The sequence below is a fragment of the Numida meleagris genome, chromosome 9 (genome assembly GCF_002078875.1).
Source record: "Numida meleagris isolate 19003 breed g44 Domestic line chromosome 9, NumMel1.0, whole genome shotgun sequence".
Taxonomy (NCBI): Eukaryota; Metazoa; Chordata; class Aves; order Galliformes; family Numididae; genus Numida; species Numida meleagris.
The window spans coordinates 6256629-6276298 of NC_034417.1; the positions used below are offsets into that span (position 1 = coordinate 6256629).

At 38.3% G+C, this 19670-nt stretch overlaps 1 protein-coding gene across 11 annotated transcripts in view; it reads right to left on the bottom strand.

Annotated features, from left to right (window-relative positions):
* The window catches only part of RNF111 (ring finger protein 111), a 53337-nt gene that overhangs the window by 17039 nt on the left and 16628 nt on the right, over positions 1-19670 (bottom strand). For 9 of the 11 annotated variants that reach the window (XM_021407766.1, XM_021407765.1, XM_021407764.1 and 6 more), the window contains 5 exons: positions 10373-10499; positions 6766-6929; positions 4830-5027; positions 1677-1996; positions 547-802 (listed from right to left, as the gene is read on the bottom strand). In XM_021407766.1, coding sequence (XP_021263441.1) covers positions 547-802; positions 1677-1996; positions 4830-5027; positions 6766-6929; positions 10373-10499 — 1065 coding nt within the window. The remainder of the gene's footprint in view (positions 1-546; positions 803-1676; positions 1997-4829; positions 5028-6765; positions 6930-10372; positions 10500-19670) is intronic. The other 2 variants (XM_021407763.1, XM_021407756.1) reach the window with 1 other exon arrangement.

Sequence of the window (19670 nt, forward strand, 5' to 3'; positions counted from 1 at the left end):
CATAAACAATGGCAGCATAGGAATGTGTGATTTCAGTGATATTTCCTACAAACCCCCACTTTCAAATACTACTACTTTACTTGCTAATGTTGTCAAAAAAAGTATCTACCTGTGATAAATGCTTAAAAGGTCATTGTATGGTAAGAAATTTTACTTGATTGTAAAAAATACTCTACTTTTTCCCCTCTAGACTACTATTCTGTAAACACAATAAAACAGAAGAAATCAAATGAGAGTTGATTGAGTCTGCTCAAGCAGAACTCATTGAGGACTGGGGGAAGGAGGAAGAAAAAAAACCAAAAAAGTACTACTAAAATACAAATAATGACTTTCATAGGAAATACATTTTTTGAAGTCTGAATATTAAGATCTGCCACTCAAAAACTTACTTCCACAAGAAAATATTTTAACTTCCCATTAGTTCTGTTTAATCCCTCTATATAAGCTTAAAACAGTTTTAAAATCAAAGCAAGAAGGTAGTACAACTTTTAATAAGTTGTTGGGGAAGAGTATTTTTCCTCTTCCCCCCATACAGCCAGTACTTACAAGGAGAATGCATATAATGTCGACAGGAAGAAAGCGATGCCTGAGGAGGAGGTTGGGGCTGTGGCTGTGCTACCATACTTGATCCATATCCATCTATTGTTAGTGATTGGCTTGGGCCAGCACCAGTCTGATGCCCATAAATTGCAGTTCGAGATGAAGAACCAGGACAGCAGGGGTCAAAAGCAGACGTTCCATGAAAAGCACCACTTCCATGACTTCTTATACCATTGCTGCTTAAGTCTACTGGCAATGCCTGCTGCATAAACAAATCATCTTTTTTCAAGCAGTCCTTCAGACACTAAAAGCAAACTTTTCCTCAAACATAATATGCTAAAAATAGGCATAAATACTATCCCAAGCAATTGGAATCCAGATTTAAAACTTAAGCTTTAAGACTTGAATCTGGAACATTCTTTAGATACGGTTAACATTTCTCATTCCTAAATTCTTGAATCTGGCAACAAGACTGAACTCATTCTACTGTAGCGTGCAAAAAAGAAAAGCATACTCTGATAGATGAATCAGCATGTATGTGAGAGCTACTGTGCATTAAATTATTTGCAGACAAACAACAAGCTTTGGCACTTTTAGTTGCGCCTAACGTATTACCCTGAAAAACATACAACAGACTGATAGTTGCACACATTGTAAATTATGGTTCCACAGCAATCTTCTTAAGATTTATAACCATTCTGTTTTAGAGCTGTGATTTTAGTTAAAGTCTTAAAAATAAAATAATTCTAGAAAAGCAATTTTTCCTTTCATAAATAGAATATTAAGGGAAGAAACATTCAATTCTAAAGCAACACAGTTATTTAGAGAACTGCTACAATCTGTACAGTATATTGCAAAGTATTTATGTTTGCTCTGCATAAATAGCAAATTAAAATAATACCATCTTACAGTCATCAAAAGAACATCAGTTGTCAATGATTACTTGTCGAGTTATGAGTTTTTGTTAAATTTCCTTTTGTGCCCATACAGTATAACTCAATTTTTCCTTTTAGTTCCCTTCTAAAGTATCTGCTACAGAACGTGAAACAATCCACAATTCGGCATCCTATCCTAACCTTTCATACTGAAATAATAACTTTGAATCACAAAGAAAGAGTCATAAAAATGAAACATGCCTGGTCATGGTAACTGGTGCCAGAACTGCTGCTTGCTCCACAAGGTGCAGGCACTGGAGGAGGCCGTTCAACAGGGCAGCTGGAGTCACTGAATGAAGGAGACAAGGGAACTGCTGGGTGAGGGTTGTGGTGGTGGTGGTGGTGGTGCTGAAAGTGGTGGCCATGCTGCTGAAAGCAGCTTGTATGTGGATGCCCCAACGCATGATGATTCTGTGAAGATCCTCCACATGGAGAATGCTGAGGGCAGCATGATGGTAACCGTGGCATGGCTGGAGGGCCAGTTTCCAGTGTCGTATTAGATGCAGTTCTTCTTATATCATCTTGAAATTAAAGAAAGTCAACATCGAAGAAATTAGTAAAGCTGATCACCAAAAAGCAGTATCAAAACTGTACTTCATTATTAAATAATTAACTGGTTGGAAAACAGATCTAGACTAAAACAAAACAAGTTGTTGGAGTAAGAGTCTGGAGTAAAGAGAAAAAAAAGATTTTACTATGCCTGCCAAATGAACCAAAAATGAATGGTTCAGGTAGACGTATTCATGGGAATGACTAGAGGAATTAAACTGACGCTTGCCTTATTATTCCAATCATTTAAGATATGTGTTCAGTAGGGAAAGGAGGAAAGACTGTCTCTGTGGCTAGTACAAACAGACCTATCTTGATCCAGTGTTCTCAAATTATTGTGCAAATATGGTCATCTAACTTGAAGGAAAGGGAAGAGTAGCCATGTCTCAGTAACGTTGTCAGTGCTATCTCTACAAACAGCTTTCATATATGTCAGTTTCTATATATATTTATACAGATGTGCTTTCACCTACAGGTTCAGGGAATTTAAATGCATCCTTCACTTCCTCGCAACGCACATTTTAAAAAAACTCTACAACACACTGTAATGGAAGATTCCATTCCCAGTGAACTATAGTCTAACTCCTCAGAAACTAACGACATGGCTGTTGTTCAGATATAACTGACCCATCTCAGTAAGTGGAAGCAGAATGCTCCTGCACAACCTTATTCATCTTTGTCAAGAAAGGGAGCCAGGAGACTTGCATGGTTAAACAGGGAACTGCTGGGCAAACTCAAGTGGAAGAGGAGAGTCTACAGATCACGGAAGGACGGGCTGGCCACCTGGGTGAAATACGAAACTGCTGTCAGAAAATGTAGGGAGGCAACTAGGAAAGCTAAGGCCTCCTTAGAATTAAACACTGCAAGAGGGGCCAAGGACAACAGAAAGGGCTTCTTCAAATACACCATAGATAAAACTAATGCTAGAGGCAGTGCAGCCCCACTGATGAATGAGGTGGATGCCCTGGTGACAGAAGATACAAAGAAGGCAGAGTTACTAAATGCCTTCTTTGTCTCTGTCTATATTGCTGGAGGCTGTCCTGAGGAGCCCCATACCCCTGAGTCCCTAGAGGAAGTCATGATCAAGGAGGAGTTTGTCTCTGTTGATGAGGACTGGGTTAAGGACCAATTAAGCAATCTGGACAACCATAAATCCATGGGTCCTGATGGGATGCATAGGTACTGTGGGTGCTGAGGGAGCTGGCAGAATTCATTGCTAGGCCACTCTCCATTACCTTTGGTAAGTCGTGGGGAACGGGAGAGGTGCTTGAGGACTGGAGGAAAGCAAATGTCACTCCAGTCTTCAGAAAGGACAAGGAGGAGGACTCTGTTAACTACACACTGGTCAGCCTCATCTCCATTGCTGGAAAGGTGATGGAACAACTTATCCTTGGCACTGTCTCTAGGCATATCAGAGATAAGACTGTCATCAGGGGCAGCCAACATGGCTTCACCAAGATGAAGTCATGCTTAACCAACCTGCTAGTCTTTTATGAAGACGTAACCAGGTGGATAGATGATGGTAAAGCAGTGGATGTGGTTTATCTCGATTTTAGTAAAACATTTGACACCATCTCCCACAGCATTCTCACAGCTAAACCAAGGCAGTGTGGTCTGGACAATCTGGTAGTGAGGTGGACTGCTATCTGGCTTAAGGAAAGAAGCCAGAGAGCTGTGGTCAATGCGACAGAGTCTAGCTGGAGGCCTGTATCTAGTGGAGTCCCTCAAGGGTCAGTACTGGGACCAATACTATTCTATATATTCATCAGTGACTTGGATGAGGGAGTAGAGTGCACTGTCAGCAAGTTCGCTGATGACACAAAACTGGGAGGAGTGGCTGACAGGCCATGCTGCCATCCAGGGAGACCTAGACAGGCTGGAGAGTTGGGCAGGGAGAAATTTAATGAAATATAACAAGGGCAAGTGTAGAGTCATGCATCTGGGTAAGAACAACCCCAGGTACCAGTATAGGTTGGGGACTGACCTGTTGAAGAGCAGCGTAGGGGAAAAGGACCTGAGGGTACTAGTGGACAGCAGGATAACCATGAGCCAGCACTGTGCCCTTGTGGCCAAGAAGGCCAATGGCATCCTGGGGTGTATAAGAAGAGGTGTGGCTGGTAGGTTGAGAGAGGTTCTCCTCCCTCTCTACTCTGCCCTAGTGAGGCCACATCTGGAATATTGTGTCCAGTTCTGGGCCCCTCAGTTCAAGGACAGGGAACTGCTAGAGAGTGTCCAGCGCAGAGCCACAGAGATGATTAAGGGAGTGGAGCATCTCCCTTATGAGGAAGGGCTGAGGGAGCAGGGTCTCTTTAGCTTGGAGAATGAGGTCACCCCTCAGTCTCCTCTTAACATTTATAAGTGTGTGTGTCAGGAGGATAGAGCCAGGCTCATCTTGGTGACATCCAATGATAGGACAAGGGGCAATGGGTGCAAGCTGGAACATAGGAGGTTCCACATAAATATGAGAAAAAACTTCTTCACAGTGAGGGTAATAGAACACTGGAACGGGCTTGCCCAGAGAGGCTGTGGGGTCTCCTCCTCTGGAGACATTCAAAACATGCCTGGACGTGTTCCTGTGTTACCTAGTCTAGGTGTTTCTGCTCCAGCAGGGGAATTGGACTAGATGATCTTTTGAGGTACGTTCCAATCTCTGACATTCTGTGAAATCAATCATCTTTTTCAGATTCTTTTCCTCTCAGCTTTTCACAGCCACTCTTAACTTTTCACTGCTATCTACTTAGCCTCCTCTACTGCCGTTGTACCGGCAGGTAATAAACCAGTTTAGAAAGCTCTCTAATTCTGTACCTCCAGCAGAAGTACCAGCAGTGCTGCTATTGGGAAGACTAGAAGTTGTCTCTGGTGCTGCAGAGGGCTGGCTGGTGGAGACGTTTGGAGCTGCATCAGAGGCCTGCTCTGAGGTAGACGTACTAGAACTGTTACTGGAAGCAGAACTCACGACCTGGGACTCCACTCCAGCTGATGTGGTTGGCACAACTGTTGGCTCTAGCAGGAAAAAAAAAAAGTTTTCACGTTCTGTAAGCTTTACAGGTTGTTAGTATTTTTAAATTGATACTTGTAGGTTTAAAATTTTTTACAATACATGCTAGTCTTCCCAGATGCTGAGAAAATCAGAACACAAAAATGAGTATAAAATAGAAAAGTTAATTGTTCTACTTGTGTGTGAACATTTGCTCACGTATTTGCTGAAGTCTTTCATAAATAACAGACAAACTCTTCTATTTTTTAATTAAGTTATTCTACGATTCCTTACCATCCTTCAAGGACTACAAAGCACAGGAAAGCTTTTGGATAACTAAGCAAGGTCATAAAACATCTAAACTAGCTGAACTGCTTTACAAGCTCCAGCCATTCTAAATGCACAGTATTACAGGCCCTAGCAAGATAAACTCATTTTCTAGTCTCAATACACATTAAGCAGTCAATATATTTCACAGGATGAGGGAAAATACACCACACACTTGATAGATTTTGGTCTCTACTACACAACTGTGAACAGGCTAAGTTTTAAAAAAGGATTTCTGGTGGTGTAATTCAAATTTAGTTTCAAAAAATTTCCTTTTGACTACATTTGAAATTTCTCATTACTGACAGAGTAGTGACATGCCTAGGAATACAAGATGTCACAGAAGTTAAGATCATCCTTTTTTTGTTTAGTAAAAATATCTGCATGGCTATAATAGAAAGGCATTAAGACATTTCAAATTCTTCTCTTACACAAAGTCTTGAAATAAAATACAACTTATATTCAAGACCTAGATCTAATAAGTATATTAGCAACTCAGTGAGGAATGGAATAAATAACTCCCTTTTTACACAGTCTTCCAACTCATCACAATAAAAAAAATCATCTGTTATCTAGAGTTTAATGAGACATTCCAACACACCGATTTTATTTAAAAAAATATTTTTAGAAAAACATAATGCTTAAATTCTGTTTCACTGTTGTTTTTCTCTCCCCAGGACACACGTAGCTTAACACTGATATGTGATCACGTAGTACATGGGACTGCATGCTCAACTTTCAGAAAGAGATCTTGCACTCATGCAACTAATCAAAACGTGTCTAAAATCAAGACATTCTTAAAGAATGTGTTGCAAGATACTAGCTTCTGACACACTCGGAGAGGGAACTGTAACAAAAGAAAATTTCTGTTAAACCTTAATACATACTCCCTTCAAAACAACTACTACCAACATCACATCAGATTTAGACTTCTTTCACAACTTTTGACAATGCCTGGAAATTGCTCTGATGATTTTCATCATCATCTGTGTCTGAACGGCAAACTTACTGGATTTTAATGGTAGGAAACAATGAGAAGTTACAATTTCAGAAACCGAGCACACTTTAATGGTTCTTTTTTAACTACTATTACTCCAAAGCACTAGCAGTACTAGTTCTTATGATGCTGTACTGAAGTGTGTATTTTTAAAGTAGTAGTTCCAGTCTGTTCTGTAATTTCTGTCTGGTGAGTAACCTCTCAGACACACCCAAGTCAGTTTTTGGAAGAAAAGTTAGACCTAGTAGATCCACTAGAACAGCTAAACTTTTAATATTGTAAAGTTGTAAGATTTTCTGACAGGCTAGGAGATCTGTTTGTATAGAATAGTTTTTCCATTAAATGGTACATCAGAGTCAGTACAATTAATTCCGCCCCCCCTTACACTGATCATCTTGCTCCTAAATAAGGAAGAGCCTTCTGAGACCAGCGTGTCTTACCATCTTCATCCACCGTAAGGTCCACTACCTCTGCAGCATTCTGTCTCAGTGGCTGTATGACTGTGGAAATCCTGCTGCGGTTCCGCTGTTCTGGAGGCCGTGCAGCATGAGAACTCGAGCTTTGTCCCCAGTGTGATCTTGAGTGTCCAAGTGTTGAACGAGACCTTAAAGAACACATCACCTTAAGTACTAATCCAAATCTTGCATTTATTATTTCTTCCTCACTGTTTCAGAAGCTATTTTCTTTTTCTTTTTTAGGAACAAAAAAGCATTTTGGTTATGCTGAAATACATGGCTACTGAACACGGCGTGGCAGGGTATTTAGAAGCATTATTTCAGACTTTACCAGATAACATAATGGAAAATATCTAACGTGTTCCTATGAACTAAGTACTGGTAATTTATTTAAACTCACTGTGAAACCCTAAGCAGTAACTATCCCTAACGTTACAGCTTTGTTATTGAAATCTAAGATTTTCTGAATTCTACACTACTCCTATGCAGTCTGAAACAGCAGATCTATGAATGATGACAGAAGAGTAAATATTATAAAAACCTGTAAATATTAAGTTCTTCTGAGTATTAATTTGTGACAGTGTTTTCAGAGATCATTTCTGAACTTCAGTTTAAAAGTCTAGAGATTGCTTTGGACATTTATCTTGTGAATATTACCTCCTTTGTCCCCTCAAAGAATAAACACAGCTTTGTGTAACATTTAACAAAGCTCAAGTGAAACGTAGCTTGAGAAAAGAAAATCCTATGCCTGTACCATTCCTACGGAAATGGATGATTTTTTGTCCTGTAGACTAACAGCATCCATTCTATTTAATTTAGTCATACAAATCTGAATGCTCAAATCAACGATACTTTGAAGTTTAAGCTAAGAGACTCTCTTCAATAAGGAGAAGGTATTTTACTGTATGATATTTACCACTGGCTCTCCTATACACACCAAATAGCTCAATTTTACAGTTTGGAAAAACAACACACTCAAACTTCAGTAGTTCAGCAGTGAAGAAAAGAGAATGACTTCACTAAAAACAAACAAAACTCACTGCACAAATCACCATAGAGTTCAGTCAACATTTCTATTCTGCCTGTATTCCCTTCACTCCTATGTAACTCACTAATAAAGGAGATCAGTGGATTTTCTGGTAGTGCAAAAACTTTGCAGGTTTGCTTGTTACAGTCTTTACTGGCTTACATTTCAATTGCATGCAGGCATATTTACTTAAAGTTTGCATTCAGAGGAAGTCTAAATGGACCTGTATGTGCTTTCTGCTTGTCATACTGACATTCCAGAATGAAATTTACCTCCCAAGTGCCTTTAAGTGCTTTACAATTTAATCCAGAAATTACATATACTTTTCCAAATCTAGTCTTCTTTTACATTGTTTGCATTTTGTAAATTCTTCTGTTAAATGCACATATACTGCTATTCAACTAAACTCATTTTTTGAAAAAGTTTTAGTTCTAGATTATTCAGTTGAAATAACAAGCAGGCATATAAAGCTCAGCCTTGGGTTTCACAGAAAAGAGCCAGTAGTACAACAGAGCATCAGAAGAGGATGGTTTTCATCCAAGAATACACTTCTACCTTTCGTAAAATAAAGAAATTTCTCTCATCTATACAAAAAAGAACACAACATGAGAACAAAGGAAACCATTTATTTTGCTCTGCACATTATTCTGGGTTTTTAAAATAGTAATCATAACATTTGGTTTGCTTACAGCATTTACAATTTTATCCTGAACTACTATTAAGACTTCCAACAGCTGCCTTTGTTCCTTACATTGTGGTTTGGCAAAATAGATATGCTTGAACCACAAAAAAAAAAAAAATCTGCATAAGAACTACTCTATGTTCAAAGCATAAAAGAGACATTTCCAGACGTTTTGGGATCAAGACCTGAATTTAAGACTCTTCCTTACCATGGAAAACCTCCTGGATTTTTTTATTCTCACTGTACTTTTTTTTAAATCACATAGAATCATGACATTTTTCAACACAAAATTTCTTTAATCTTTTCATGAAGCCTTCAGCTGAAAGTTTCCACACTCAAGTCCAGAAGCCTGAGGTAAAGGGCTTGCTTAATAGGCTCAAACGTTATTTGACCATTCCATTATGATCTTTAAATAGTAACAATAATAACAGTTCGTTTGAGAAGTCTGCATGTTACAAGATCAAACAATCTGAACAGACTAAAACTTAAATTCGCCATTGGTTCAGTCTCCTCCTCATTGAAATCAACGACACCAACATCAATATAAACGAGAGGGTTGCTGCTGTTGTTTTGGTGGTACTGTTACAAAAGGCAAGGGAAGAAAGAAGTAATTTTCTTAAGTTTCTTATAGCTCTTAATGAAAAAATATCTTACTGATGGTGGAATGAGAAGAAAGTTGAATTTCCCTATCTTCGATAAGGTTGGAACTGATGATCTTTAAGCAATTAGTTTAATAAACCCTCATTTTTAACCCCATAAAGCTTCACAGAGCTGTAAGAGGCCAATAAATTAACTTGGCTTAGCTTGAGTTATTCCAAGCATACATATTTCACATGTTTTAATGATTGTTCTCAACAAACACTCATGTGGAGATGTTATTTCTAGAAGCACATTTCTAACGATGTCCTGACACTCCACCTGCTTATTCTGGAGCTTTTGCTTTCTTTCAGAAAAAAATGATTCTACACCTTCAAAGAAGAAATATAAAGAAATGTGGAAATGTTGATTACTCTCACCTCCCCCCATTTCATCTCTGGTACAGAAGTAAGCAACAAAATGTATGACATTCTTTTTTGTGAGAGTTCAAAGAAATACCACTCGTTCCAATTGTTCGTATTTTTCATGAATTCACATTATGCACACACCCAATTTAACCATGAAATTGGTTTGTCAGACATGCAATTTATTCCAATGGAAGTGATTTTTGCAGGAAAACAGACCTGTTTTTTTAAATGTTAAATTACATTAATGAAATCACAATCTGATGAGAAACATGAGGAAAGTTTTTATATTTTACTGCCTACTATTCCTTCATCATTTGTCAAAAATGGGTAGTCATTCTTCATATTCTACAGTTTTGCCTTCGTGTTCACAAACAAACCAGTGTATTTAATTGGCATGCATCTCCAGCAGTACCACGTACGCTACAGTTTCAAGTCTTCCACTCCAAGGAACTCCTCCATTAGCTTCTTCAGATTCTGACAAATATGGAACGAAGCTTCCACAGGGACATGGAAAAACATGAAAGTATTTGCAGCAGCAGTGTCCTTATAGAAGTAGGATATTTCCCTAAGCAAGCTGACCTGTCTATGATCTCACTATAGATCTTAACTTCCCCAAAACTCCAATTCTCAGTCACACTAACTACAGCTACCTCACCAACTCCCTACCAGTTTCATCGTCAACTTTGGAAAACCTGTGGGTTTTTGTGTGTTTGCATTTATGATTCAAAAAGCAAAACTGCATCAGCTGATTAGATTTTCCAGAACATTACCTTACGGACTTTTAACGACACATTCCCCCCCCCCCCCCCCCCCCCCCGCCCTTGTGACAAACATTGTGTTCAGCATAACTGCATTAATATAAAGAGAGGCAAGTCCCACCTGTAGCTCTCACCAACTGTAACAATCTCCACTTCACTATCTGTTGAGGTAACATTTATTTCTTCATTAGCAGTGACCTGGGGTGTGGAAGATGCTTCAATCACCACAACATCTTCATCAATACTTCCTGATGAGGAAATAAGAAAAGTTTGTATACTTCATCTCATGAGCTGTCATGAATAAAAAAAGCCAAGGTTTTTTTTCCCGGACTTAAAATGTAGCATTTCAGAGAGTATGTCAAAACTTCAAGTGCACCTGCCATATACATGACCTAACTATTAGAGGTAGCAAATATATTTTCAATATTGAAGTGAAAATAAAGAAGGCAGAAGAGAGAGAGAGAGGGAAAAAATTCAGTTATGCAAATTTGCATTCTACTGTGTACTACAAGCAATTCTGGTGAGTTTTATTAACTGTAACACAGTGAAATTTAGTCATTTAATATAAAAACAAAAACTTTCCGACTAGCAAAGCAGGAATGGTTTGTTATCTTTCATAGCTTTATTTTTTCCTATGTTCATATGCATTCCAGTCTCAAAGCTAGAAAAGTAGAAAAGGGAAAAGCAATGCACCAACTAATAAACATTATTTACTTCCAAAACAAAACGAAGATCACAAATACTGGTCTTACAGAAGCATCTTTAAATCTATTCTTTCAGTGACATTCACAATCTTATACTAGACAAAGTTAAAATGGAACTATTAGTGGTAAAAAAAAAAAAAAAAGCAACCCCCTAAATCCCCACAAAATTAACTTGGAGAAAAGTTTTGATAGGAAACCACTTCAGATTCAGGAAGAGTAGCTGAAGTTCCAGCCTAATAATGAGACATGGAAACCTCTCTATAGCTACAATATGGCAGTGAGAAGTTTGAGCTACCTAGAATACTTAAATTGAGCCATGGATTTATTTATTCACTATTGCAATAACACTGAACACAACAGAATTTATTAATTAAATGAGCTAGGCAGTTCAGAAATAGCAGAAGTCTACCAATCTGGCAGATCTCTTTTGAAGTCTCCTAATTTCTTTAAGAAAACTGTTTGAAGAATTAGGTATCTTCCAAGTCAGTACTTCTGTCCTGTACACACTGTTCTCAGCTGCTTTACCCCATGACAAGATATATGCTCCTTTTTCCATTTGCAGTAAGCAACAGCGTCCTGGCCTCACAGAAAGATGCACTGCTGTAACAAAGATCCACAAGAGCTCTGCGACTGCTGAGCTACATGGTTATAATGGAAACAGCAGAGACTAACCAAGGTCTGGTTAGAGATGGCGCCTGCAGATGGAAAGAGTCATGCTTTCAGAAACTGGTATTCAGCACAATGTTGTGATCCAAAGCAGTTATGTGACAAAATCAGTTCTCAGAACTTGCATGAAAACTTTGGAAAAAATTAAGATTACTATTACAGTGTCTAAAAAATAGTCGCATGCCAAAATTGAAAAAATAGAGAAGCCATTTACTCAAAGTGAAAGAACTGCAGCCGGTCTTCAACATATTCAGAGGTAGGTAAATGCCACGCTTCTAACAACTTACAAATCACAGGCAAATACACAACAGCTTCCTAACACAGAACTGTTCTAGCAACTTCTCAGATAGAACCAGCTAGCCAGGCAGCTGCTGAAAGGGCTATCAGGAAACAAATTACTTCCATACCCCATCTCTGGGTTTCCAAATACACACTTCTCTTAAGTACAGTAAATCTGAAAGCACTCTTGGGATTTTGAGTGTTCTCAGACTCAATAATTACTTAAAATTATGACAGCTGAAAAAAAAAAGCACATAGATTTCAAGTGAAGCGTGATCTCATTATTTCTGAAAGTAAACAGCACCTTCTGGAAGCCAGCATCAAATGTCATGTAATTCCAGTGCACGCCTCTACATCAGTTCTGAGGCAAGCTTCTTGTGAAAACCAAGCAAACTTCTCAGCTGGTATCTGTGCAATTACCTGCTCCTTTTTAAAGTAAATCTTTAGCTGTGATGTAATTTTACCGACTGCAAGTTAGTCAGAAAACATCAGGATTGTTACTGGCTGAACAGGTTTTAAAGCCTCCAAAACTACTAATCAGGTCTTCAGGAAAATAGGCGAGGTTGCTATAAACATCCCCCAGGGGAGCTGTATTTCGGCCTTCTGCACTTCCTACCACCTATGCCTTTGAGTAGTGCTCTCAGAAGTCAGAAGCATAAAGCGCCTGGGTTTTCATTCCACAGAGGGCTTTCAGAGTGACTGAACTGTGAATCAATAGTACACACTTTGTTCCAAATAGAGACTGTCAGAAAAGAAGACTCTAAACTGTAATAAATGTCTTACAAATATTTTTAAGATTATATTCCCAGCATAGAAACTACAAATGTAAGTTATGATCACATACAACTTTGTGACTCCCTTTATTTAAAGGATCTTTTGTGCAAGGTCTACTAGAAGCACACCAAGTGCACGTATTTGAAGTCCGCATATTTTAAAAACATATCAGCTGCTGGAAAAATGGCATGCAAAAATTAGACAATCAGCCAATGTAAACTAATCACTTTCATCTGAACAACAATTATTAAAAGTCAGCAATATTTCATGTAAACAAGCAACACAGATGTAATGTTCCTAATCCTTGGGAAGTAGTTCAGTAAGCTGTCTCTGAGAAATACAAGTAAGAATTCTGCCAAAGTTACTGAAGACTCAAGCTGCTGAGTTGAAATACGTAGACCCTAATCCTAGCAAAGCCACGCTGTTTTGTAAATTGATGTGACGTAACTTCACAAGTTAAGTTGGGTCCTGAAGGTGAGCCTAACTGGAATTCCAGACTGAGCAGCTCGTTAGCTGACTTGAATTTTGAGTGCATCACCCCACGAAGGCAAAGGAAACCTTCTTCAGTGAGATGACTGACATGCAGAAATAAACGGATTTTCAGAGGTTTTGCTATACAGTTCCTAAAAATATTTGCTCAAGAGAATTTTGAGGCACTCAGGTGTGGCAAATGTTTACCATGCATTTAACTCTTAGCAGATACCTGGTAAAGTCATGGCTACGCTGTAGTAGTAAACAGCTGAACATACCTAAGGTATCTCTGCAGGAATATACTTTGTGTATATACACCTATGAAGTAAACTTTTTAAGTTTTTAAGCTTAGGTATACAGAAGTAGCTTCAATTAACATTTTCATGCCAGTAGTGCATAAAACCAACAGAATCTGTCATTTCAATAAATTCTAGTTTTTATTCACTGCATAATTTACAAGACATACCAGCAGCCAAGGGAGAAACATGTCATTTAGTAATTCCTGTTAAGATACCTGCACAGCCTTCTAAGTATTACTTTTGACCCTGCAGTTCACTACACAGGATGTTTTTATATATTCCACCGTGATGAGGTACACGCTATTTGTTTTAACAAATGTAACAGTCACTGACCAGTCATTTTCAGTCTGGACTGAGCAAACTTGACCTTATTTTAAGTATAAATATTAATACCTTACTCATCAATGTATTACCTCAATGCTTGACCCTGTAAGAGACAGCTAAATCTGTTTAACGAGTGTTACTATTACTATGCTAATGCTATCCTATTGGAAGTTATCCTCCCTTCAAAGAGAACAGACTAGACTGATGGCAGCAAAGTAGTTATCCAGATCTAGCAGTGTGGATTTTATTCTTTTTTATAACTACCCTCAACATACTACCTATGGTTATACAGCAAGCAAAATTACCCTCCTGCAGGTATACAATGCTTCTCTCTGCCACCTCCTGAATAAGAAAACATAGCAAGCAAATTATAGTCTAGTTGTTGTGACTAAATTAGCCTTTGGGCTACCACTAAAAGATTCATTCATTTTAAATGAGCTAGTTAAACCCAAAAAAATCTACTGACAATCACAGGAAGAATTTTATTATCTTAAGCTCGCTTTTTTTTTTCACTCTTCCCAAATCCACACGCTTTACAGCACATACAAAACACCAATTTTCTGTTTGTAAGTTTTGCAGATACCTCCAAACTCAGACTCACTAACAGCAGTTAGTAATTAGGTTTGGTGCATGACTCATACATAACCAAGCCCTTCTACACGGAATTTTTTAAAAGTCTTCTTCATGTTAAACAAAAAAAAACACAAAAAAAAAACCCCAAACCCTATTCCTTGGCCAACCTAGGGGAAGGGATGAACTGGGAGGAGCCCTAATTTGAACAGGCTCAAAATGACAATCATCCCCTAACAGGCAAAACAACCTCCACTCTGGGCACCCCCAACCTACATCAAAGACAGCAAACCAGTCAGATTAATTTATTAAACTGAACCTAACTTTTAAATAGCATAATACTCTGTTGTACATTATTTAGATCTTTAAATGAGCATATTTTTTCCCCAGAAAACTGTAAGATTTCAAAATGGTATCTGCTAGGTGCTGTTGATAGACCACAAGCAGTTCTGGGAAGCAAATTTTAGTATTAAATACTACAATTACCCGGAAATTATAGGCAAGAGATGAAGTTTTGTGTTAGCACTGTTACTTACCTTCAGTGGACCACGACATGATTTGCATATGAATCAATCATCAGTTAACACCAATATCCCACAGAGGACACAAGTACAACTAGTATAACACCCAAATTTATGGTAGGCCAACTAGTGTCCTTCCTGGAGGGTACTGTGCAATTAACATGGGGTTTAACTTGATGAAATATTACATGTAAAACAGTGAAGAAGTTTTACAACATCCAATTCCAAATGAGACAGCTTGACCAATCATAAATGAAAAGAACAGATATTTAAAACAAGAAGTCAATTCCCAGTGACAGTGACAACTTTTTTGAGTTCCAGGCTTTCACTGGATCAGACCAACACCCACGCTGAGGCTCATGTTCTCTACCAGCTGAAACAGGCTAAACATGCCACGAGAACAGAAAACCCAGGCTACAACCTTCTGAAGGAAATTTCTCACATCACCCAACAGCCACAGCATTAGCTGTGAGAGATCACAAAGCTTGTCTTTGCCTCTTAATTTTTCATGGACAGCTGCAAGGAAATGTCTAATGCCTTTCTGAACTTGCAGATACTATCTCTGCCTCTACAGCAGCTTGTGATGGTGACTTCAAGGTTACTACCTGGTCAGTAACTGAGCTTGAAACTGATAAAATAATATCCTACTTGTGTTAATGAGCTCTACCTGAGACTTATTTGGAATATATTTTTCACCATTTTTTATTTATATTTTCACTATATTTTCCACAGCCGTACAAGACAGGAGAAAATTTCAAGAACATACAAACTGCGTAGTGCTCTGCACCCTAGTGGAAAAGATGTTAAATAACCAGAACTAAGGGGATCTCATCCAACCCTAAGCTATGCTGATATGGACTCTTCCAAAACACTACTTATTATTTTTAACCACGCAGAAAGGCCTTATTCCTTATCAGCATCAATACAGCAAAGCAACTCTGGGAGTTGCTTTCAGCACAAAAAGCTGCAGCAGCCACAGGATGTGGTTAAGTGAATTCCCAAGGTAACTTCTACTACCACACCTAGATCTAGCTTCAATTCACATCAGGCAGGTAGTGAGAGCGGCTGACGTCAGCTGCTCACAAGGCCAGGTGCTGCTTTCCCCTACACTATTCAGCTCCTCCCTAGATTTTTCTAAGGGACACGTCAGAAAGGATATGCATTCACTTCCCTGCTCACTATTGAGATAAAAGCTCTCAATTATAAGCTGTATCAGTTATCGGGGGAAGAGGAGAGCTTTTATTTTCAGGAGGGATTAAGTAACTGAAAAATCATTAACAGGCAGATCACTTTCATTTCATGCATGTTTATCTTGAACTGTTAATAGGAACCTGTTTAAATAAACAAGCAGCATTTCATGTTCAGATTAGCATTTTCACCAGCCTCTGGCTTCTGAAGTATCAGATGTTTATATTCAATATTCTTGGAAGACACACAGTAAGTATATTAGTGGATTCAGCCTCAGCTTGCTCCAATCAGCTTTGAACAAAAACTGGAGCAGCTTCTCATCAGCATTACATTCTAAGGAAAGAAACAAGGCTTGTCTAGCACTAGCTATTCAAAAGCACCAAGTAATGTGCCAGACTCAAAAGAATTTTAAACCCTGCCAGGCCAACAGTTTATGACAAAGTAAAATTCTACCTTTTTTTTTTTTTTTTTTTTAAACAACAACATTTCTTGGGGGTCAGATTTACTGCCAGCTGAGTAATGGAAAGCTGAACAGGTGTTCAGCTTTTTTTTGAGATTTCCCTGAAAGATTGGCTGCCTTTAAGAGTCATCCCCAGCCTTTTTATATCCAAACTGAAAAATCTGAAGTTTTACTACAATATTACAGAGACCCAATTCCAGTAACAAGTTGGAATTTTGCCACCCTTGCTATGGGAAGTGAAAGGATTTTCTCTCTAGATGTTTACGCACGTCCTCCAAGGGCCAGAGAAAAGCTTCTGGGCTACCTAAACAAAACGCAGAATCAAAACAGCCATTCCACAACAAAAATGTTGCTGCTGGCAGTTATTTTATCTATAAGCTCTGTTTCTTTATTACTATCAACTTACAAATTTGAATACATACCCCTGAAAGCACTGCAATTTCAACTGTAACCATATCATTAAACTACACAGTTGTTTTACATCATTCATGTCCCCAGCTCTCCTCTCTCTCTCCTGCACAAGCCTCAGCTGGTCATCTTTACTTTAATGAGGACAGTGCCTTTCATGGCAAACGGTCGGTAAAACTATCTCATCTAGCCCCAGGTGTCCTGATCTGGTAATTCTTTAATCCCCTCACACTGCTGAAGTACAGAAGTTCCACCAGAAGAATAGCTGAAAACTTACACCAGAAAAGGGAGGAAAAGCTCTATGAAGTATATATATTTTTTAAATTTTATAAAGACTTTTATAAATGGTTTTGTTAGAACGAACAAAAAACCCCACCACACCTCCACTCATATCACATTCAAAAAATAACCACAAATTCCATTAGCTACAAGAACTGATTTATTATTTGTTGCAAGAGAAGAATTACTTTAATTCCTTGCAATACTCTAACATTTTCCATAAGAGACCTCAATATTTAAAGCAAATGTGTATTCTGACATATCCTTCGTATATATTGCTACTAAGGAGGGCACAAGAATAGTCACATCACTGCACTGATGGTTTATGAAGTGCTTAGGTATTACTGGATCCATTAAAATGTTATTTTTCTTTGCTGATTATTCTTTTCCTCCTTTTCTGGGTCTCTTCTCTAGAGCTTTTATGTATATGCTGCAGTCTTCATTCTTAGCAAGAGTTCTTGGCCTTCCAATGTATTCTATCATTCAGCAGACGCATCATGAAGGTTACCTCGTGTCAAGGGGAATCCTCCCTACCATGAACAGGCTACTATAGCATTGCTTAGCAACATCATCTTTCACTTATATATAAGAAGCAACACCATACTTGCCCATTATACAGGGACTTTACACATCTGTTTTCCCAGTTGGCCCCCAATTTCTGTCCCAGTTAGCTCAATAAGCAGAAATGCATTAGATAACAGCAAAAAGCAACACAAAGCATTAATCACACTCCTGTCTTACTAAAAATAAGACACTTGCATAAAGGAAGTCAGCTCAACTTCGCACTCTATCTTCAATGTACACAAAAGGCTCAAAACGTCCCCATCAATACATATATCCACTGGAAAAATAAAAATACAGAATTTACATACTTTAAGGCAGAATTACTTCTCAGCTTACTGTGTCAGTCCTGAAATACAGTCATCATAATACACATTCTTTAAAACATATCTTATTTCGGTCACAGCTTCTATCAGTATTTGCATCTGAAATTAACTGGTGCAGAGCTAATCAATATGACAAGAAAAGAAACACCGCTTCATAAATGAAGTGTGTTCTTCAAAGCCTGTTTCAAGTAATATAAAAATAAAGCTACCAGACAATGTACTTATTTTTCCACATGACTGGATGAAGTGCATTACAATGTCCAGGCTTCCTGCCATCAAAATGACACGACGCTGAATTCTCGGAAGTTACCTGACCAGCTGCCCTTCAAGGGAAACTGATGTTAATTGAACTTGAGTTTGAAGAGGGCAGCAGGTTTTAGCAGTTCAAGTAGATACACAAAACAACCCTGTAAGTTCTCTCTCTAAATACATTCAGCGTATTTGGAAATAGCTGCCTGCCTGAGAAGCTGTAATCTAGGTCCTCATCCATTTATTAGGTTCACTGTTGCAAGGGGAACAGTGTTGCTAATGGTCCTACATCATTTTACAGCTACTAGAAACTCCATCATCTCTGAAAATGAGAAGAAACAATTAACGAGGAAATAGGAAGTACTGACACCGTAGTTTCCCAAACTCCTTTTTCTCAATGTATGCATGCCCTTGTAAGTTAATTATTTGCAACTTATGCCTTTCAATATGCTCGGGCATGCATTTCAGAAACATAACTTGCTGAAGCTTAAAAAAATTACGTTTCTGTCCCCACAAATATGCATGAAGATAACTAAGCCTGCACAATAATCCTTCCCTTTTAGAGTTATTTATGCCCTTCCAACACTCCATGAGTAAGATTTTTGCATTACAAATTCTACTTCTTGTATTAAGATAGTACGTTAAAGAATAACATGCAAATTATTTCCTGCAACAGTGAATAGCAAGTACTACTTAGTACTGTGGCTCTGTTTAAGCATAAATTCTCCCCCATCATGAACATACACAACTTCTATTTTTTATAACCTGTACTTGCAATTTCCAAGGTTTTTTCCTCAAAGGAAAGATCAGCACACTCCTATACAAGGTTTCCCCTTCTGGAATACACCACTAAGCAGTAGATACACCAAACATGGCAGCACAGATTAACACTGTGCTGTGTCCTGAGCATCTACCTGCCCGTGCTCTACAAAAAACTGAAATGATTTACAGAAGGCACAACGGGAACATCATAAATGTAACTAGTCACAGGCTGGCAAATGCCTCTCACTCAGCAAACTTATGCAGAAAGGAATTCTAGGACAATTGGAAGAGGGAAAGCAAAATAAATCAACGTTCAGGCCTACCTTCAAAAACTATCTCAAGACATACTAGAGAAGCATCTGTGTAAATCAACTGCAAGATCACTGTACAGACTGTATCCAGGTAAAGCATTTGGGGTATACATACAGAACTTTCCTTTCCATGATTTCAGGCCTTAGAATTTTCTTCTATCATCGCAATAGTAAAGCTAACTTCAACTGAGTCATATCTCACAGTTTTCTCACAACAACCAAGTCTGCTAATTTAAAGTTGTCAAGCAGTGGTGACTGTGTATTAGA